An 18,311-nucleotide genomic window follows, 5' to 3' on the forward strand; every position below is an offset into this window, starting at 1 on the left:
TCGACAGTCTCCTTGAAATAGTGATCAGAAAGAGAGCGGAGAGCCAATGCAGGTTCGATACAAAACCTCAAAAGAAAAAGTTAAAAACGTGCGTTTTTAATTGATCGATTCGGTTGAGAAACTGCTAACTATATGCAGTTAAGATAGATAATCTATCATTAAAAGATATATTTAATTCGTAACATTGCGACGTTGTAAATTCGAGATAATATGTTACAGTCAAAACCCTAAACCAGTCAATAACCTTATTGACCGGTAATTAGTCAATAAGGTTATTGACGAAGGGCTTCGGTCAAAATCCTTATTGACTGATTTTATCAGATAAAATCAGTCAATAAGGATTGTTGTGATAAAACGGAGAATGTTTTTTTGTTATTCAACCGACTACTAAAAAGGTGGAGGTTCTAAATATGACTGTATTTTTGGAGTTTGTTACTTCAGAACTTTCGAGTGAACAGATTTTGAGAATTCTCTTTTTAGGCGGTTTAGTTTTTTGTTAAAAAATAATTAGGTACCTAGTATGTTTGTCGTAAAACTGTATTTATTATATTATATTCAAATTCTTGCTGATCTTTTTTGGATTTCTAGGCTCTAAATCATAATATTTATATACGATGGTCTATTTGTATCAAACGTTTTGTAATACTCGCCAATGGTCGAGTCACGATACTTCGTGATACAAATTCTTTCTTATTGTAATAATTTGTTTCTTGCATTGTGTAACCTAGGGCTGTGCAAAAAATGAAAATATAATTCTCATATATGGACATTTTTGAAGGTCGTTCACATAAAAGAAAATCATTGCTAATTTCAACGAAAATTATCAATCATGTGAATAAAGAGTATTATCTACTGGTGATAATCTAGTCTCTACATGCGTAGTTACCGTTTTTCTCTTTGTCTCATTCATAAAAAAGTTAATGTTAGTAGAGTTAGTCTGTGGTAGAGCTATTACAAAAAAAAATCTATTAAGTACATTTACGTACATAAACCTAAAGAGAAATAAATATCGTATTTCCAGGATTAGATTCAGATACTTTTTAAAACTTTTTAGTGACAGCCCTGGCCATCCCGGGATGAATTAATGAACTATTGTGTTAAGATGCAATGGGAGAAAGCTGCTTGATGTCTTTATGTAGAGATCATTCTATCAATATATATAATAACTTTGCGTTGTATTTCTGTCTAAACTTCAACAGTTAACAGTTTAGTGTTTTTTTTATGTAGTTCTTTTTATTTTATTATATTTTATTTTATTTTCTTCATTAACATCATCTGTCTTATACTGTTGTTTATAAAAATCTACACTAATACTCTAAAGGGGAAACTAGTTTATAAGTGTTTTAGTATCCCTTTTCCAAAAACTTTTAATATTTAGGGAATTGAGATTGTGTTTCATTCTTTAGTGAATTTCTTTACATGTGGATAAATGGCCGTTTTCATATCAGGATTACATAGTTAATTTTATAATAATGGTTCAAACTCGTTACTCGAATTTTCGTCTAAGTAATGGTTAAATAATACTTGGTAACGCTTAGTTTAACGACATCGACACTTAAGTACAAGTTGTGAACTTTTCTCAAACTCTACTTAGAGGCTGCTTCACACCGACACTTTCTGTAACTTGTATATTTTTTTTAGAATCAGTCTTATAATTTTGTTAGTTTGTGATGAAGCTTTTTATCGTGTCATGACATTGTAGCTATTAAGGTCCTCAGTTTTTTAATTAGCTAAATAATTAATATTCACAAAATTATCATAGGTACATATATTAATTTTTGCCATCAAAATATTTTTATTTTTACTATACACCATAAAAGGTGATCGTTAAGGAGATCTTATTTTCTTTATTTTCCTTCCAAATAATTATAAAATCTAGTTACTTACAATGTTTTAACTTGTACTGTGTGGAAGGGCTCTAATATCTGTAACGCAACAGTAAATTTCGTGTGAAATCACTCTGTGTGGTCGTTGGAGCGAAACATTAGTATGAATTTTGGGTTATTACAGCTTCTTTGTTTTTGATTGGATCTTTCTATAGTATTAGAAAACTGTCGTTGACTCCGCTTTACATTACTTTAGACTTTGAAGGCAATGACTGAATGGCAAATTAATCTGAAATCAAGGTTCATTTTTTTACTGTATGTTTCTGCTTACGTCGCATAGGTATTAGAATTAAAAAAAACACTACTTATCTAGTGTAATATAAATTACAAAAAATAAAATAGTGTTATTCGGCATTCGCCAACTTGAATAGTAAAGGGGCTTCGGCATCCGTAAAAAAAATTCTTAAATGTTTAGGAAATGTCTGGAGGCATTCACAAGCTCTCAGAAGAGTATACCTACCTAGTCTATCTATCTTTTAGGATCTAGTATATCGTAATATTGTCCTCTCAAAACACAATAACGGTACCAATCAAAATTATACAACAACATTGATATTAATTTATCCAATCTTTCGTATAAAAATCTGAACAAATGGACCAACTGATGCTGCGATCCCCTCCAGCCCTTTGTCTCGTGACCCGTGTTTTTCCTATCACAATTAATCAAAAGATAACACTATCTTATCTGTATGCGATGTTTTAATTATATTATTCTCTAGACGTGAATCGCGCGCGCTGGTGACATGAAAGGTTACATACTGGCCCTCTTGGGCTTCGCGGTTTTGGACCTTGGACTCGCGCAGGGGCCGGAGAAACGTAAGTTTTTTTTTATTTATTTTTTTTAGGTTGTGTTGAGTGCCAGATTTGAATGGTGTGGTGTGATTTGGTATTTACGTTATGTACTTAAGTGGATTTTTTGTGATTTTTTAAAGTTTTTTTTTAATATATTTTGATGGGTAATTTTCAATAGTTATTAATACGTGACTGTTTGAGATGTGGGTGAGTGTGGGTGTGTAAAAGTCGTGTATTTTGAGTATGAGTTTGTTGTTCAATTTTCAATACGTACTAACTGTTTGAGATGTGGGTGTGTAAAAATTGTGTATTTTGGTTTTTGGAGTTTCATTTATTTTTAATTGTTGTATTTAGAACTTGGACATTTTTCGGTATTAATTAATTGTATGATTATTTTATTTGTAATGTGTATACTATGATGCACTTCATAAAGTCCAATATATAGAGAAACGATTTCAAGACAATAGATTACATAATAAGAATAGAAAAGTTGTTGCTTATTAGAACCTATAGACTCTAACTTATGTAATAAATATATATCTTCTATAATATAAAAATGAATCGTAAAATGTGTTGGTAAGCGCATAACTCGAGAACGGCTGAACCGATTTCGATAATTCTTTTTTTATTATATTCCTTGAAGTGCGAGGATGGTTCTTATGAAGAGAAAACGTAAATATGTACCACGGGCGAAGCCGGGGCGGACCGCTAGTTATCCATACAAATATCTAATATTGTTGTCTAGGATGTTATATTAGGATTCAAATACTGCATTTCAACAGAATGACAAACATGATTTGTCATTATTTGAGAGGGAATTAATATATTTTTAATTTTATCAAACAGAGTAAACACAAAAGTGTGCCAAAGGATTATATTCACATGAAAATCACGTCACTCTAAACATAATAGCATGTAGCCCTGATACAAATAGTTTTGAAATGTTTACTGTATTTCATAAAATATTTTGATAAAGTTAATCTTCGTTATACAATCTTGGCCTTAAGATTAAGGCGGTAGTTGTTCTATGTTACATCGAAAAAAAAATCGAGAGAATCTATTGTAGTAGTAAAGTGGATACTACAAGCTTCGTAATTATGTCTTGTATTGAAGCAAGTTGTTAAGCTATTCTAAGTGAGAAAGGCAGGAAGATCGAATATCCATGAAGATCAATCTGAAATCGTCCAAATACAAACAAGTACCTACTTATAGATTAACAAAAAACACAAATGTGTTTGGAACAAATTTTCTCTATTGTTTAGAGAACTGTGTTGTACCTATTTAGGTACAACACAGTTTTTCAAATCGGACCAGCCCCCCTAGACAAGTGGCTTTCTATTAGCGTAAAGTTCAATAGAATAGATAATGAATGTATGAGATTGACATAATCAATCGTCGTCGTCGTCGTAATCAAACGTCAATCTCATACATTCATAATCTATTCTATTGAACTTTACGCTAATAGAAAGCTACTTGTCTAGGGGGCAGTTGTTCTTGAGATTAGCGCGTTCTCTTCACAACAAACTCATCAGCTTTATAATGTTAGTAGTTATAGATACGGAACTACTAACATTACCTATACTATACGGATAGGGAAGCTCTCGATAGAATCGCCTGGCGGAGCACTGTGGATAGGGTTGCCAACTATACTGTTTTAAACAGTATTCTACAGTTTTTCACTAAATTATACTTTTTGCTGTTTAACAAAAAAAAGTATACAAAATACTGTTTTCAGCATCAGCATCAAGTGCAGACACATTATTATGTGTTACATTTAGACGCTCACAAATTTTTTTTATTTAGTCAGAGGGCGCACACTACAATTAATACTCTTTGTTTTGCTAAAATACTGTTTAATAATCTTCATAGACCTGAATATACTTTATTTCTTGTAAAAAAAGTTGGCAACCCTAACTGGGGATGCCCTCTGCCCCAGCTAGGGGACACAGGAACATAAGTCAAGTAAGTCAAGTTATAGATACTAAAGAATGAACCATTTTTATTTGTATAATATCAATACATATTACATATACAGAATCTTTACTCTCAGTCTACAGACTAGAATGCAAATAAAAATCAATCATAATATTGAATCATAGAGAAATATTACCGTTTTTATTGTTATTCTCAAGTAAATTGCTTTATTACGGTTATTTCTTTTTACAACTGTATCGTTACTATATTTTATTTCACACTTATTTGACACGAAGCAGATTTTATTAAATCTATGAAATATCGTTAGCTGAAACTACTGAGTTTATAATCATAAAATAATATGCTTTTTATTTTTAATGCGTTTTGAAAAGACTAGAACAGTAGAATTTTTTGTAAATAAATTCAAATATAAATTAAAGGGTCAATTTTTTTTTAATCAAACTCAAACATTTTTTTTCTGTCCTCGAAAACAAATTTTTTATACAATTGGATATCTTTAACTTTTTTTTCAATTAAAGATTTATTTTAGATGGGCTCTAGTTATTAGTAATGGACAAACATACAAAAACATAAAAAATTGCACGAATAACTTCGCGTATGTAATATAATAATTTGGTTATAATATACCGTTCTGAATACATTTGCTTAAAAACGATACAGCCATTCCGCGTATACTTACATGAGATATTACATAAGGACGTCACGCTTTCATTGTTATAAATGTAACTATGTATATATTAGTAACTATATATTATTTATTTATCCCGGAAATACCTCTGGAACGGGAAGTATGCGGGTTTTCCTTTGGCGGGCGAAGCCGCGGGCGGATATCTAGTATGTACTTACATAAATGAGAAAGAAAAAATCATAGACAAATCAGAATTAATTCGTGCTTCTAAGTAGAGACACCATAAAAATGTAATTTACACATCATTTATGGTGTTTGTTTATATTGACTAACAAGAATCTCATCAAAGTGGGTCACGCCGTTCGTGATAACCGTATCAGGACAGTGTTACCTCAAATTAATTTAAATTTAAAGTATTAACTTAAATGGCTATTAGTTGGTAATTAACTAATTAGTAATTACTTAATTAGCATATTAAAACTGTTTCCTTTGAAAAACATGTAACTTATGTCGTGAATCATGATATTTTAATATAGATTAAATTATTTAAAAGGTCTTCAATGTACGTAAATAAAAATAAGGTATCAGGCTTTTATCAGGCAGGCTTAGGACACAATCCCCCCGTGGTCCAAGCCTTGTCGCGGCGGAGGGGCTCAGTAGCTTGGGGTGCAAGCCAGCACCTTGAGTGAAGCGAATATGGACCGAGCTGGTTGCTCTCTGTTCTTCTCTTATTAGAAGAGTAAACAGGAGATGCATGGCGATTGGCGCTTTGGTGCGTGTCTGTGGCTCAAAGGGGCCAGCGGAGCTTTTGCTCGCAGGATGGCAGACAGGGCCGGGAGTCTTTCGGGACTGCGGGGAAGACAACCCCTATAAAAAATTACCCCAATCCTAAGTCAGTGACACTCGGCGAGAGGATGAATGGTCGGTGGGAATCCGGCAGATAGAGATGTCTCAGGGGAGCGCCCCCTGGTTAATAAAAAAGCAAAAATGGAGGTCAATAAAACGAAAACTACTCCAGGAGGGTACCACCTCGCTTCGAGTGTGGAGAATCCCTCACGGGACTGTCCCGACGGGACAGAACCGTCAGCCCCATCGTATTCTGGAGGGGGCACTGGCCGCCATACGGGTGATGCATCAGGCCCTAATGCTACTGAGCAACTGACCACTGGCAAACGATTAACGGAGACCGATAAGCTTAGTGAAACGGAACGTGGGGTGGAGGCGCGCACCCAAACGGGGCGCGTTGAAACCAGAAGGAGGAAGACTGGACCCAGTGGGCTGTCCACGGCAACGTCCGTAGATAGTCTCATGACGGTCCAGTCATATGAGGAGGATAGACTGTGGGCCAAGCGAAAGCGGTCCTCTGGAGCGAGCTGCTCAGGCTCCTCCACAGAAGAAGGCCGAACGCGGCAGGCCAAGAAAGCCTCGAAAAGGGGCAAAGGGCGAGGGGCTGCAGCAGCTGGGCTCTGTGCAGGTACAGCCTCTGCAAGAAAGACCCTAGCGGACATGACAGCGGCTAGGAAGGCCTTGTCGCGCATACGGAGGGAATCGGAGCTCGAGGCTAGCGAGGAGACGCAGGTCACCCGAGCCTCTCGAGCCGGTACCTCCCGCGCTGGAGAAACTGGGGACGGACGTCTTGCCGACGATTCTACCGCGGCCCTCCAACGCCGTATAGAGGAGAGCCTGGATGCCATCGAGCAGGTGCGTGCAAAATCGACCAACCTAAGGGTGGCATTCAAACGTTCCCTCAAGGATGCCTCAGACACCATTCAAGAAGCGGCGGTGCTTCTTGCACAGCGTACTGCATCAGAGGAGACGCGGCAGCTGCAAGCTGCGAACACTCAGTTACAGGCGGAAATCGCGGGCCTCCGAAAAGAGGTGGGAGAGCTGAAGGCCATAATAGGGACCGCACAGCCCATGCAAACGCGAGTGGACTCTGATCTGACCGCGGAGATTATGCGGCAGGTTGGGGGAATGGTGGACGCCCGGTTTGAAGCGTTGGAGGAGCGCCTCCCTCCAAAAAGGCGTGTAAGGCCTCCATTGGCGGGGGATGGCAGGGTTGAGGAAATGGCGGTTGGGCAAGCCCCAACTGAGGACTTTCCTCCTCTTCCGCCGCCAAAGCCCCCTAATAGGGCGCAAGCGAAAGGTGCTGCTCCAGCAAAGGCGAGAAAACCGGAACAGCCTGCTGCGAAGCCTGCAAAACCGGATCCAGCTGCAAAAGCCAAGGGGAAGGGCAAGGGTAAGGCTGCACGGCAGCCGGAAAAGACCAAGCCAGCTGAAAAGACTGTGCCCACCACTTCTTCTGCTCCCCAGTTGCAGCAACGGCTGGAGCAGGAATGGACGGTCGTCGGAAAGAAGGGCAAGGCGAAAAAGAAAAAGGGGCCGGCGCGAGTGCGCACGAGGGCGCAGAGGTTGCGCAACCCTTCGTCCTCGGCTGTCGTAATTGCTCTGCAGCCAAGCGCAGAGGAGCGAGGCGTCACTTATGCCTCTATAATGGCTGGATCACGCCAAAAGATTAATCTGGCGGAAATCGGTGTAGGTGCGCTGCGGTTCAAGCGTGCCGCGACTGGAGCAAGGATTTTAGAAATCCCTGGTGCCGCAAGCTCGAAGGAGGCAGATGCTCTCGCTGCAAAGCTGCGGGAGATTTGGGACGAAGGCACCGTCAAGGTTTCCAGGCCGGTGAAATGCACTGAAGTGCACATCATCGGCTTGGACGACTCGGCGGCTGTAGATGATGTCGTGGCTGCGATTTCTCAGGCAGGAGAATGCCCTACAGAACACGTTAAGTGTAGTGGACTGCGCGTGGGCTCTCGCGGCTTGACTTCAGCCTGGGTGAGCTGCCCGATAGCCGCGGCAAAGAAGGTGGCACAGGTGGGCCGTATCCAAGTAGGGTGGATCTCTGCAAGTGTCACGCTTGGCAGGGTGAAGCCGCAGCGGTGCTTCCGATGCCTAGAGGTGGGGCACGTAAGAGCTGCGTGCAATTCGCCCGTAGATAGGAGTAACGTCTGTTTCCGATGTGGAGAAACAGACCACAAGGCCGGGGAATGTTCTGCCTCCGCCGCTCGCTGCGTTCTATGCTCCGAGGCCAAGCTACCGGCAGGTCATCGGCTCGGGGGCCCGGCTTGCAAGGCTCCCAAGCGGAAAAGAGGAAATCGGGGACGCGATGGTCCAGGTACCGCGCCGGGTCCTTGTCCCGCGCCCGTCGAGGCGAATGTGACGGTTAGCGAAATGGAAACGCAGTAATGGCTCTCCTCCATTTCCTCCAAGGCAATATCAACCACTGCGCCGGAGCTCAGGATCTTTTGCTCCAGAGTCTGGCGGAGTGGCGGATAGATGTGGCGGTGGTGGCTGAGCCCTATTTCGTGCCGTCCCGGGACAACTGGGCGGCCGACTTGGATGGACTGGTGACGCTAATAACGCAGGGCGGCACAGTAATGGAAAGGGTAGTCCGGCGGCAGGGTTGTGTCTCGGCCTCGATCAATGGTAACACAGTGATCGGGGTCTACTTCTCTCCCAACCGTAGCCTGGATGAATTCGAGCGGTTCCTGGCAGATCTTGGGGAACTGATTGACCTCGCTCCTTCGCAGCCCGTGCTTCTAGCCGGAGATTTCAATGCCAAATCAATGGCATGGGGATCATCGGTGAGAAATGCGCGGGGTGCGGTGCTGCAGGACTGGGCGGTCGCAGCTGATCTCTCGGTCGTAAATCGCGGGAGTGAGCTAACATGCGTGCGGCAAAGAGGGGGCTCCATCGTCGACATCACCTTCGCTAGCCCCCCCCTCGCAAGGCGAATTAGCGACTGGAGGGTTGTAACTGATGTGGAAACGCTATCGGACCACAGATACATCCGCTTCAGCGTCTCTGCGCCATCCGCGTTTCGCGGTGAGCCTTCCCTAAATGGTGGACGTCCACGTTGGTCGATTCGTAGTCTCGATAGGGAACTCCTAATTGAGGCTGCCATAGTTCAGGCATGGATCCCTGCACCGCAGATCGAATCAGTAGAGGACGATGCAGCATGGATGGCTGATGCCATGGCGCAGGTGTGTGATGCGGCCATGAGTAGAGTTCGCTCTAATCCGCGCAGAAGACCGATGTATTGGTGGTCCGCCGAAATTGCCCAGCTGCGCGCATCCTGCGTGGCTGCGAGGCGGGCGTACACCAGGCACCGGCGCCGGAGTGCACGGGACGAAGTGGAGGAAGCGCAACTGTATGCCTCCTACAGGGAGTGCGTTACCTCTCTGAAGGAGGCAATCAGCAGCGCCAAGGATAGAGCATGGGAAGAGATGCTCGAGGGTCTGAACCGAGTGCCGTGGGGTCGGCCGTATAAACGGGTGAGACAGAAGCTCCGCCCGTGGGCTCCGCCCCTGTCTCAGTCTCTCGAGCCCCGTCTGTTAGAACAGGTTGTGGTATCTCTGTTCCCGGACCGGGGAAGATATTCTCCTCCGCCGATGGCGGCGACACCTGCGTCACAGGAGGAGCCCGCAGAAGAAATCCCTGCCGTTACCCATGAGGAGTTGGAGTCGGCAGTTACGCGGCTTAAAGGGAAAAACACTGCTCCTGGACCTGACGGGGTACCTGGCCGAGCTTGGGTGCTGGCGTTGGAAGCCCTCGGGCCCCGGGTGGAGCGGTTGTTTTCGGCTTGCCTTGAGCGGGGCCAATTTCCCCGTAGGTGGAAGACAGGGAATTTGGTCCTGTTAAGAAAGGAGGGGCGCCCGCGCGATTCGCCCTCAGCGTACAGGCCCATTGTATTGCTTGACGAGGTGAGCAAGCTTTTTGAGCGCGTTTTCGCAGCTCGCCTCGTCAACCATTTGGAGGGAGTGGGACCAGACCTCAGCGGGAACCAGTTCGGCTTTCGCCGTGGTCGGTCCACACTCGACGCAATATCTCGCGTGAGAGCCACCGCAGAAGATGCGGCCGCTAGTGGAGAAGTCCTCCTGGCGGTGTCTTTGGACATCGCCAACGCGTTTAACACCCTACCGTGGGGCAGTATCCTGCAAGCTCTCCACTATCATCGCGTGCCGGGCTACATGGTGCGACTGCTGCAGTCATACCTTTCAGATAGGACTGTTGCCTATCCAACCCGCGATGGATGGAGTGAGAGGGAAGTGTCGTGCGGTGTCCCACAGGGGTCGGTCCTCGGGCCTCTTCTGTGGAACATCGGGTACGACTGGGTCCTGCGCGCCACTAACCTCCCAGGTGTTGGCGTAACTTGTTACGCCGACGATACTCTGGTGACTGCGCGTGGGGCCACATACGAGGACGCAGCTTTATTAGCTACCACGGGAGTTGAGCAGGTGGTGTGCCGCATCCGGCGGTTGGGACTACGGGTGGCGCTGGAGAAATCCGAAGCCATCTTCTTTCCTGGTCGCCGGAGGCTACATAGCGCAGGCGCAGAGATCCGGGTGGATGGGGTAGCAATCAGGGTCACCACCACCATGAGATACCTAGGCATCGTGTTGGATAGCCGATGGAGGTTCACGGAGCACTTCCGTCGCCTCGCCCCCCGTCTTGTAGGGGCGGCCGGAGCACTGGGAAGTTTGCTGCCAAACCTTAGAGGTGCTGGGGGTGGGTGTCGCCGGCTATACACTGGCGTAATCCGCTCCATGGCCCTCTACGGGGCCCCCATCTGGGCAGACACCCTGAGCGCCCGTATCAGACCCCTCTTGCGGAGGCCGCAGCGGGTCATGGCGCTCAGGGTAGTTAGGGCATACCGCACGGTGTCTTTTGAGGCTGCCTGCGTAATGGCCGGAACGCCGCCATGGGATCTGGACGCCGAGATGCTAGCGGACGTGTATCGCCGCGTCTCGGCGTCTAGGTCACATGGGGTGAATCCTTCCTACGAGGAAGTAAAGGAGTGGAGGGCCGAGGCTGTCGAGCGGCGGTTCCGAGAGTGGGAACGCCGGCTCGAGGAGCCCAGCGCGGGTGAGAGGACGGTTGCGGCCATACGTCCAGTCCTCCAAGAGTGGTGCGACAGGCGGCACGGGGCCATAACCTTCCGCCTTACGCAGATACTGTCCGGGCACGGCTGCTTCGGGCGGTACCTGTGTAAAGTCGCGAGGAGGGAGCCCAGCATGGTCTGCCACTGGTGTGCCTGCCCGGAGGACACGGCAGATCACACTCTTGCCGTGTGCCCCGCGTGGGCCGAGCCCCGTGCTCGCTTAGTCGCGATAATCGGGCCGGATCTCTCTCTACCCTCCGTTGTTCGTGCAATGGTGGATGGCGACAGATCCTGGCGTGCGGTGATCGCATTCTCAGAGAGCGTGATCTCGCAGAAAGAGGAGGCAGAGCGGGTGCGCGAGAGGGATCCTCACGCGGACCCGATCCGGCGCAGACGTCTCATTGGGCGTCGTCGCCGTGTTGCGGCCGCTTTACACGGTCGCAACGTGCCTCCTTGACGAAGGGCGCCGGGCCGTGGAACGGGGAATGTAATCCATCGTCCGGTGCGGTGAGGCGACTTGAGACGTGTTCCGCTCATGCCGCCAACGGGAGGGAAGAGCAGGCAAACCACCTTTCCTGTTCTTGGCTTGCGCCTGGCCTGGAGATGGGCTGCCGCCGAGGGGGTCGCGGAAGAATTCTAACAAATACCCGCGGCCCCATCATTAAAGCGGCTCGACGGAACACAGTGGGGTTTTAGTCGGTAAGAATCCGACATAACCCACGGCTCCTTCCCCGGGGGCCGTGGGTATCTTTGGAAGATTTCCCCACTATAAAAAAAAAAAAAAAAAAAAAAAAAAAAAAAAAAAAGGCTTAGGACACAATATCTCATTGATTTATTTACAGACACTACGTAATAACAAAATGTTTATTATTCTAAACACGTTTTGGTGGAATTTTTTATAAGCAAGTAGTTATTAACTTTTTTAACCTACTTAAAAAAAGGAGGAATTCTCATTTCTACTGAATTTTTATTTAAAAGCTTGTGTCATTTGACGGCGGTTTTTAGTTTTTTTCTTAGAAAAATAATAATTTAAAATCCTTGCCAATAAATTACAAACATACATAAACTCGTTCTTTTTACAATTAAGAAGTTACCACTAAATTTTATGTCCATTAAATTCTTCTCAAAATCTCAACACTTAATTAAGTGTTAAAAAGTGTCACAAATGTAAATAACTGTGAATTAATAGCGTCCACAATTCCATGAAGCTTTCTACAAACACATAAATCTCAATGCACCGCTATTCTCTGCAATTTGCCAATTTATAGCTTCGATACGTAAATTACTAAATTAGTTCAATGATTTGAATTTTATTTCGTTCTGATAATGCATGCATAAATAACTTAAATTAAATCAAAAACACTATGTTTGAATAAATATAGCTAAAACACATTTGTTGTAGCTATATTTGTTCAAACTTTTGTTTGGCATTCCAAAGATTATCACTGAGTAGGTAATTATGAAGAGTAATTTTCGAAATAAGTAGGTACCTATTATTTAAAATGAACACGACACATAACATACATTAAAAAAGCACTTCAAACCAAACCTATATAGTTAATGCTCTTAACAGAGATCTGATGTAGGTACCTATACATAATTTACTAATTTATATAATACAATTATTATAGGCAATAAAAGGCTAAAACCTTCAGAAGGTTTGCCTACAAAATAAAGGCAGTACACACCGTGAAATAAAAACGTCAAAGTTTGCACATGTCTCCGCAATACAGATTGTGTGTAAACAGTCTTATCTATAATAGTACTATGGCTGATAACAATACAGTTACTACCGGGTTTATTTTTGATTTGATAGCGAATTTTTCCATGATAATTATTTTCTTTGTTAAATTTTCAAGCATGTCATTTCATGACTTAATTATTATGAGCAAGAAAAGTGATATTAGTAAGAGAATAATAAATATTATGTGTGATGTGTACTTAGAGTGGGTATTATTAAGCTATTGCATAGCTTCTATCGCGGGCCTTGAGCGCGGGGACCGAATCGAGAAATTCCGTAACGAAAAAACCTCACGCTCCCCACTCCGACGGGCTCGGAGGTGTGGCTTGAAGGCATGCTATGCTTTACCGCGGCAGTCCCCGAGTGCCACACGTCATTTTTTCTTATAAGTAGTGTGCAAAAAGACTGGAGATATAGATCTATAATTATACTCCATATATGTAATAGTAATGTCAAATGTGAGTGTGTGCGTAAATATATATGTGAAAAATGTCCCAATTTGTTTATTTACTTACCCCACTAGGTTATCTAGACGAATTAATTTCTTATCAACAAATATGATAATGGAATAACGTCTAAAAACTTTACGGTACATTAATATGATTGAAAATAAAAAAAAACCTGCAAAGTGCGAGTCAGACTCGCGCACGAAGGGTTCCGTAATAAGGGGAATCCCTTTTTTTTAATTTTTATATTCGTTGTTATAGCGGTAACGGAAATACGAAACGAAGCGATAGACAGACAGCGGATACTTAGTAATAGGGTCCCGTTTTACCCTTAGAGTACGGAACCCTAAAAATATTGCATTTAGAGTGATTGAATTATCTAGATTTCAGTATGAATGTATTCTTAATAGAAAGTTGATAAAAACCACCAATTAAATTACATAACTTGTTGCATTGTGTGAAAATCACTCTCATAGAGGTCGCACAGACAATCATACGAAGTAATGAAAGTAACAATGTGCTATGAAATGAATATAAAATGGTGAATCAATCAGAAAATAATAAGATATGGTACTAAGTGTTTGATATTCTTTATACATATTTTCTTTACTTTATTCGACAACATAAGAAAGAATAATACTAGAAGACGAGGTTATAACAAAAAAATAAAACTTAAATCTTTTGCCAGACTCTGTAACTCCCGTAATGTTGAAAAAATCTGTAAGGATTGTATTACATAGTTTTTTGTTTCTACATCTAATTCTATAAAGCTGGATAAGAGAGTTTCAGTAAAACGAGATTATCTCAGAAACTGGTTCAATTTATTTGTACACTAGCTTACCGCCCGCGGCTTCGCCCGCTTTGTCTAAAACCTAATAAATTATATACTAAAACCTTCCTCTTGAATCACTCTATCTATTAAAAAAAAACCGCATCAAAATCCGTTGCGTACTTTTAAAGATTTAATCATACAGGAGAGAGTAAGCGACTTTGTTTTATACTATGTAGTGATAACAGTGCATTTATTGAGAGAATCGCGCTATGGATAGACGCGCCAATAGAAACAAATCATCAACAATTGTCTTTTAAAAAATTGCACATCTTGAGCTTTGAGAGGTCTCGATTTTGCGTATTTCAAGTTAGTTTATGTATACTAATGGAAGTATTTTTCCCAGGGAGGACTGGAAATGTCTGCAACACGGACATCCAGTGTCCAGACAATGCTTTCTGCAAGCAGAGCAGCTACTGCGTCTGCAAGGATGGCTTCGTGTACGCGGCTGTTAATAGCACGCATAAGGGGTGCTTGAAAGGTAAGGATTTGGCTTTTATAATGAGGAGTAGGAAGGAATTGGTGAGGTAGGAAGATATCACGTCTTTTATTGGTGAGGCTGGATAAGAAACTTTCAAAATCTTTTGTTAAAGTGTAATGATGCTTCGGACAAATATGACATAAATAAAATTGATTCTCACTCTATTTCAAATTGCCTTAAGGACACTGCACCAAGAGAGCTATCAAGAGTTTGCTGAAACTTGTAATATGTTGACAATCATCAAGCATCCAATTTTTTCAGCCTTGCCAATATTATTAACTAGTGGTCCGCCCCGGCTTCGCCCGTGGTACATATTTAGTATCCTATGTCCTTCAACCTGGTTCTAAACTACCTCCCTGCCAATTTTCAGCTAAATCGGTTCAGCCGTTCTTGAGTTATAAGTGGAGTAACTAACACGACTTTCTTTTATATATATAGATTAGTTCCTTTTTTAATACCTGTTTAATATTTTCGCCTGAATTTTATGTTTTCATCTCCATACTTAGCTACGCCCAAACTGAATTTTATCAAACATGTTCGTCATTAAATGCTCAATGATATAGTTAATTAATAGAACATTATCTTATTTCCAGAGGCCCGCAACGGCGAAGCATGTGTACAGCACATCCAATGCCACTCCACGATGGGTGTGCACTCTGAGTGCGTAGACGGCACGTGCGCGTGCGCAACCGGCGCTCATCTTGATACCGACCGATGCTATGAAAGCGCTGGTATGTGCACACACACACACCCTCACTCACACATAATAAGTGTTCGGGGTTGGGATAAATTATAAGAGATATTTTGAGATAATTGGGTCTTCAAGCGTAGTGTGAACAGTTACCTTCTAGGGAAGCGCGTTCCATCTTAGACCACATCTCAGCTTAACATCAGGCGAGACAGTGGTCAAGCGCTTCCCTATCGATAATAAAAAAGAAATGTTTATTTGAGATATTGCTGTAAATGGACAGATGGGATGAAATAAGTGAAGATTAGGATTGAGATTCCGTACCGTCCGGTGCGGATTCGTAATGCGAACTATTTAAATATGTTAAAATAATTCAAAATAATAAAAGGTGCTACATCAGCGGATCGTATTCCGGGAAGTCACATTGTCGATTACTCAATCGTACAGTAAGAATAGAGATTGCCCTGGGAAAAAGTGGAATAGTATAAATAAAGCATTCCATTAGGCTGGACATTGAAGTACAGTAATTTCTTTTAATATATTGTGTTATGTGTAGTGCAATAGGCGTTCTATTGTTTAAATTAATATATATAATATGCTATATCTAGCACGTGAGATCCATCATTATTTGCAAAACAATCACAATAATTTGCAAAACTTTCAACGTTACAGAAATAACTTTAATAGACAATATTGACGTCATATAGTTCCCTGAACCACAAATTTTCCAATTTCAGTGGTCGGTGAGCGCTGTGTGGTAGATCAGAACTGTTATCTCGGGGAACCTGGTCCGGAGCGACAGGCGTTCTGTGTGCGAGGGTATTGTACTTGCCAGCTGCAGTTCAGTCCAAGGGATAATGGGACTAGGTGAGTTGTTAATAGGGTCGAACTTTGAATGATAGGCTCCCGAGTGTCCTATTAAGGGAGGTGAGATTGGACAGTTGGAACGTGAGCATTAGAAGCAAAGTTAATGGTATACCTAATTGAAATTGGCATTGAGCTGTTGTTCTGATTTTGTGGTTGATGTCGAAAACAAACCACCGAACATTGAACAACACTGTTTATTACATGTTATAAACACAAAATTGAGATATTTTATTAGAGTTTTGGCTAAGCTTAGACATGGAAAAAACCTTTCGTTTTTTCACATTGTTACCTACACCGATTGGAACTGATATTTCAATAGATCTGTGCCAAAAAAAGATATTCTGATTGACATGCAGTGAACTTCCGAACTTTTTTGTGACAGTAAATTGTGTCGTTATTAGTTATGCCACTAGGTTCTAAATTGCACCCTGAAATTGACTAACGGAAAAACATGTTTCACTTTGGCCCTCGGAAATTTGGCTCTGAAGATTTTTTTAAGCATCGTAATCATCTTTTTGACGTAGAATTCCTCACAATATTAAAGAGTTTAGTAGTTCTAAATTTAAAACTTATATAAAAAATGTACTAGTTCAGAGAGCGTACTACAGTATTCAGGAATATATAGACGATAAAGACCCATGGAGGGTTATCGCGTAAAAACCACAGGACAGTTCTTTGGAATATTATGATATATTATGTAGTTAGATATAAGTTACATATTATGTAATATTGACATGATTTAAAAGAGCAACTATGGAGTTTCTTGCCGATTCTTCTCCATAGATACTGCTTTCCGAATCGGTGGTAAATGTTAAAAATACTTATGTAATGACGATTCGAAAGTGCTACTAAATAGTAGTCTAATTGAATAAATGAATGTTTGAGTTTGAGTTTGAGTTTGACGTGACAACGTCTTATAATTCGATAGAGCCGGCTGCACGCACGAAAAAACATGACTCATGCGGCGTTACCTCGATCTGAGGCGTTCCACGTAAGGCTTGAAGTGCCAGCGAGAGCGCGGAACGAGCGGCAAAGAAGCACAATCGTCACGTTCAACCTTCGTCAGTAAACCGACTTTACAGACAACCATTTTTTTTCCACAGATGTGTCCGAGATGCCCTTCTAGGCGAGCAGTGTGAGGACAACCTTCAATGCGCAGGGCCAGGGCTTGAGTGTCGCGGCACTTGCCGGTGTAGAGACAACTGGGTCGCGCAGGAGGACATCAACGCGTGTGTGGAGTGTGAGTTGTTTAGTGTTTATTATTTAGTTAGAAGAATTTTACACTATAAAGCAATTTATTTTATATGACATTCATGTACGAATTTTGCACTCAGCAGCGAAAAAGTATTAACAAATGTACTACACTAGTGGGTTGGTACCTCATGAATACGTGAGGTAGGTATTTAGGTATTGTTTGCAAAAATATACATCTTGTTAAATAGCTATTATTCCTACAAATCTGCGCTAAAATTGTTATATAAAATTACGGTTCTAAAATGCATATACAGCCAAAAATATACCAACATGATCTTGATAACTAGATATTTTTGTACAAATTTGCATCTATTTTTTTTCTTAAAAATTATAATTTTTACAAGTATATTTGTCTATCTACAGCTGCGAAACAGCTAAACGACGCGTGCCAATACGACGTGCAATGTGACGCTCTATCTGGCGTACCGGAAGCTCGATCAACCGGCGCAGCATTATGTTTGGGAGGTGCCTGCGCTTGCGCATATAACGCAAGGCCTGTTGGCAATCCTGCGCATTGTTGGCATACTAGACGACCTGGGCAGGAGTGTGTTAGGGATGAGGTAAGAAATAAAAGAAATTGGAAATTATTTTTTTGGTACATTTGCGGGTAGGTAGGTTTCTTCTAGTATGAGCACAGGAGTATGTAAAAATATGATAGGTGTACTAATAAATGTGGTGAGAAAGAAAAAAAAGATTATTTTTTTGTTTTTAATTTGCGTGTAGATAGAAATTAGGCTGATTTTTTGTTGTATAAGAGCATAGGACTAATGGTAGAATAGGGTAGGTATAATCATAGCTAGTTGTAATTTTTTTTTGTCGATAGGGA

General features: G+C 42.2%; 1 protein-coding gene across 1 annotated transcript in view; it reads left to right on the top strand.

The window, feature by feature from the left end:
* The window catches only part of LOC149489397 (prion-like-(Q/N-rich) domain-bearing protein 25), a 33,869-nt gene that overhangs the window by 14,288 nt on the left and 1,270 nt on the right, over nt 1–18,311 (top strand). The window contains exons 2-7 of the mRNA XM_089713689.1: nt 2,606–2,702; nt 14,542–14,676; nt 15,270–15,407; nt 16,102–16,231; nt 17,335–17,471; nt 17,849–18,045. Of these exons, the coding sequence (XP_089569815.1) occupies nt 2,630–2,702; nt 14,542–14,676; nt 15,270–15,407; nt 16,102–16,231; nt 17,335–17,471; nt 17,849–18,045 (810 nt within the window). The 5' untranslated portion in view covers nt 2,606–2,629. The remainder of the gene's footprint in view (nt 1–2,605; nt 2,703–14,541; nt 14,677–15,269; nt 15,408–16,101; nt 16,232–17,334; nt 17,472–17,848; nt 18,046–18,311) is intronic.

The sequence above is a fragment of the Colias philodice genome, chromosome 3, assembly GCF_061535455.1.
Source record: "Colias philodice isolate Cphi_HAF_F1 chromosome 3, ilColPhil1 Martin Lab GWU primary, whole genome shotgun sequence".
Classification (NCBI taxonomy): domain Eukaryota; kingdom Metazoa; phylum Arthropoda; class Insecta; order Lepidoptera; family Pieridae; genus Colias; species Colias philodice.